General features: G+C 45.5%; 1 protein-coding gene across 1 annotated transcript; it reads left to right on the forward strand.

Annotated features, from left to right (window-relative positions):
- The first annotated feature begins 539 nt into the window (after window positions 1-539).
- LOC126499582 (THO complex subunit 5 homolog) lies at window positions 540-2,724 on the forward strand. Its single transcript, XM_050138863.1, is given in 2 exon segments — window positions 540-772; window positions 775-2,724. Coding segments are annotated over 2 exon segments (2,049 nt in total). The 5' UTR covers window positions 540-597; the 3' UTR covers window positions 2,649-2,724.
- Window positions 2,725-4,358: the final 1,634 nt, after the last annotated feature.

Raw genomic sequence — 4,358 nt, forward strand, 5'->3', positions numbered from 1 at the left:
CTTGAAAATATCCTTAGGGAAGTTGTAGAGTGACTAGTCTGTAATTTTTAAAGAATATTCATGTGCCATCAGGCTACAAGCACTAGCAAGCCACACTTGCTTCTGAAATATTCTAGAGTTCAACTTGTAAGCGCTAGGGAAAGTGGGAGGTGAGTCTGGAGACAGTTGAGAATTTAAGAGCATCCAATAGCACACACCTGACATCACAGATTTTTGAAACAATATATATCGTAACAAGCTTTTTCTTATTTTGGATGTAGTTCCAGATAAGAATGTAAGCTATTTCACTACTGTACTAGTTCACATTGTAGCCATCGGTGTCACTAAACATGTGGTTTGAACGGAGACACAGAAACAGATATCTAATCCTCTCTACAGTAACTATTAAAGATAATAATAATTTAGGCAACTCTACAATAACTATTTATAAAGCAAAAATTGTAACATTTGAGCAAATGGAAATGGCATTATGGCCAAGATAATGAAAAGATTAAATATGTATCATCTTAATAGATATAGAAAAAGCAATTGTTGGGAAGTGGCCGCCTGGCTGGAAGGCGTGAGGAGCATTGTGCTCTCTGACCTGGAAGAGCAACAATGTCATCAGAATCCAGCAAAAAACGGAATCCCAAAGTGATCCGAAGTGACGGAGCCCCAACTGAAGGGAAACGGAATCGATCTGACACAGAGCAGGAAGGCAAATACTACAGCGAGGAGGCTGAGGTTGACCTGCGGGACCCTGGCAGAGACTATGATATCTACAAGTATACTTGCAGGAGCTACAAAGGTTGATGGCTGAGATCCAGGACCTGAAGAGCAAGGGCAGCAAGGATGTGGCCATTGAAATTGAAGAACGAAGGATCCAGAGCTGTGTGCATTTCATGACTCTAAAGAAGCTTAACCAATTAGCCCACATCAGGTTAAAGAAAGGAAGAGATCAGACCCATGAGGCCAAGCAGAAAGTTGATGCCTACCACCTGCAGCTGCAGAACCTGCTCTACGAAGTGATGCACCTGCAGAAGGAAATCACCAAATGCCTGGAGTTCAAGTCAAAGCATGAAGAAATTGATCTGGTCAGTTTAGAGGAATTTTATACAGAGGCTCCACCAAACATCAGCAAGGCTGAAATCACCATGGGAGACCCCCACCAACAGACCTTGGCTCGTTTGGACTGGGAGCTGGAGCAGCGGAAAAGGCTGGCAGAGAAGTACCGCGAATGTCTGTCCAACAAGGAGAAGATCCTGAAGGAGATTGAGGTGAAGAAGGAGTATCTGAGCAGCCTGCAGCCTCGCCTCAACAGCATCATGCAGGCTTCCCTCCCAGTGCAAGAATACCTGTTCATGCCATTTGACCAGGCACACAAACAGTATGAGACTGCGAGGCACCTGCCACCTCCCCTCTATGTGCTCTTTGTGCAGGCCACTGCATATGGGCAGGCCTGTGATAAGACGTTGTCTGTGGCAATTGAAGGCAGTGTGGACGAAGCCAAAGCTCTCTTCAAGCCCCCTGAGGACTCTCAAGATGACGAGAGTGACTCCGATGCTGAGGAGGAGCAGACCACGAAACGGCGTCGACCCACCCTTGGGATTCAGCTGGATGACAAACGCAAGGAGATGCTGAAAAGGCACCCGCTATCTGTCTTGCTTGATCTGAAATGCAAAGACAACAGTGTGCTTCACCTGACTTTCTACTATCTCATGAACCTTAACATCATGACAGTGAAAGCCAAAGTGACAACCGCCGTTGAGCTGATCACCCTCATCGGTGCAGGAGACTTGCTGTCTCCTGACTCGGTCCTGAGCTGCTTGTATCCTGGAGATCATGGAAAGAAAACTCCAAACCAAGCCAATCAGTATCAGTTTGATAAAGTTGGCATCCTGACTTTGAGAGACTATGTTCTTGACTTAGGTCACCCCTACTTGTGGGTGCAGAAGCTGGGTGGCCTCCACTTCCCCAAAGAGCAGCCCCAGCACACGGTGATAGCTGACCACTCACAGAGCGCCAGCCATATGGAGACCACCATGAAACTGCTGAAGACCAGGGTACAGGCTCGCCTGGCTCTCCACAAACAGTTCGCATCTCTGGAAGATGGCATTGTGCCAGTTACCAGTGACTGCCAGTACCTCTTTCCTATCAAGGTTGTTTCTCGCCTGGTAAAGTGGGTGATAATTGCCCATGAAGATTACATGGAACTGCATTTCACTAAGGACATAGTAGAGGCATGACTGGCTGGGAGCACCAATCTCTACTACCTGGCGCTTATTGAAAGGGGAACAGCGAAACTTCAAGCTGCTGTGGTGTTGAACCCTGGCTATTCCTCCATCCCACCCATATTCCGACTCTGTCTAAACTGGAAAGGGGAGAAAACCAACAGCAATGATGACAATATTTGGGCTATGGAGAGCGAGGTCAACGTGTGCTATAAGGAGCTCTGTGGCCCTCGACCCAGCCACCAGCTCTTGACCAACCAGCTGCAGCGGCTATGTGTGCTGTTGGACGTCTACCTGGAGACCGAGAGCCATGATGATAGTGTAGAGGGCCCCAAGGAATTTCCCCAGGAGAAGATGTGCCTGAGACTTTTTAGGGGTCCAAGTAGGATGAAGCCATTTAAATATAACCATCCTCAAGGATTCTTCAGCCACCGGTGATTTCCCTCTCTAACCTATCATTCCCCAAAAGCCCAACCCTGGGTCCTGCATCACTGCTCTGGCCACATGTTCTTGTTATTTTCCAAAGACACCAGCTGATTAAAATGTCACCTGACCAAAAAAAAAAAAAGAAAAAGAAAAAGCAATTGTCTTGTTCTGTGTTCAGTTACTGAGAAGAAACACCATGATCAAGGTTACTCTTATAAAAGAAAGCATTTAATTGAGGCCAGCTTATGGTTTCAGAGTCTTAGTTCACTATCATCATGGCAGGGAGCATGACAACACATAGGTGGATATGGTGCTAGAGAAATAGCTGAAAGTTTGACATCCTGATTTGCACGCAGCAGGGAGAGAAAGAAACTGGGCTGGTGTGGGCTTTTGAAACCTCAAAGCCCACCCCCAGAGACTTACTTCCTCCAAGGAGGTCACGCCTTTTAATCCTTCTAATCCTACCAAAGAGTTCAACTCCCTGGTAAACTAAGCATTTAAATCTATGAGCCTATGGGGCTATACTTATTCAAACCATCACAGCCATCAACAAAATTCAACTTCTTTTCCTGATAAAGCATTCTCAATCTGATTTTTTATATTTATCTCCCTTAGCTACTGGAGAGATAGCTTAAATGGAATAAAATACAAATCAATAGTTTCAGAATAATCACTGATTTTAGCCAGGCTATTTGTTAGATAAACTATTTGTTAGAAAAGATTTTTTAAAAAGAAAAAAACTCACAGTTTTTAAAATTAATTTATCTTAAATTCCAACTGCAGTTTCCCCTTCCTCCTCTCCTCCTATCCCCTTCCCCAACCTCACTCCTCCCAATCCATTCCCCCTCTGTTTCTGTTCAGAAAGGGGCAGACCTCCCATGGGTATCAACAAAGTATGACATATCAAGCTGCAGTAAGACTAAGCACCTCCCCTTGTATTAAGGCTGAGCAAGGCAACCCAGTAGGAGGAATAGCTTCCCAAAGTCAGTCCAAGTGTTAGGGAGGCCCTGTTCCTACTGCTAGGAGTCCCATAAGTAGACCAAACTATACAACTGGCACATATATGCAGAATGCCTAGGTCAGTCCCAAGCAGGCTCCCTGGTTGTCAGCCAGACTCTGAGAGCTCTTATGAGTCCACGTTTGTTGTTTCTCTGGGTTTTCTTGTGATGTCCTTGACCTCTCTGGCTTATACAATCCTTCCTCCCCTTCTTCTGCAGGATTCCCTGAACTTAGCCTATTGTTTGGCTGTGGGTCTCTGAATCTGTTTCCATCCGTTACTGGATGAAGGCTCCCTGATGACATTGGGGTAGTCACCAACCTATAAGTACAGTACAAAATCATTAGGCATCATTGCGCTGACATTTGATTCCTGGTGTTTGCTCCTATCCTAGGTCTCTTTCAGTCATCACTTTCAGTATTGTCCCTCTCTATCTACCCCTCAACTGATGTGGGAGTGATTTCTTATTAATAAAGAAACTGCCTTGGCCCATTTTATTGGATAAAAAATTAGGTAGGCGGAGTAGACAGAGGAGAATGCTGGGAAAAAGAAGCTGTGTGAGGAGTCGCCATGGTTCTCCCGCTCCAGACAGACGCAGGTTAAGATCCTCCCTGGTAAGCCAGCTCGTGGGCTACACAGAATATTAGAAATGGGTTAGAACAATATGTAAGAGCTAGCCATAAGGAACTGGAACTATCCGGGCCAGGCAGTGTTTGAAAGAATAC

This window comes from Alexandromys fortis, unplaced genomic scaffold (assembly GCF_014885135.2).
Source record: "Alexandromys fortis isolate MF-2015 unplaced genomic scaffold, M_Fortis_MF-2015_v1.1 scaffold_35, whole genome shotgun sequence".
Lineage (NCBI taxonomy): Eukaryota > Metazoa > Chordata > Mammalia > Rodentia > Cricetidae > Alexandromys > Alexandromys fortis.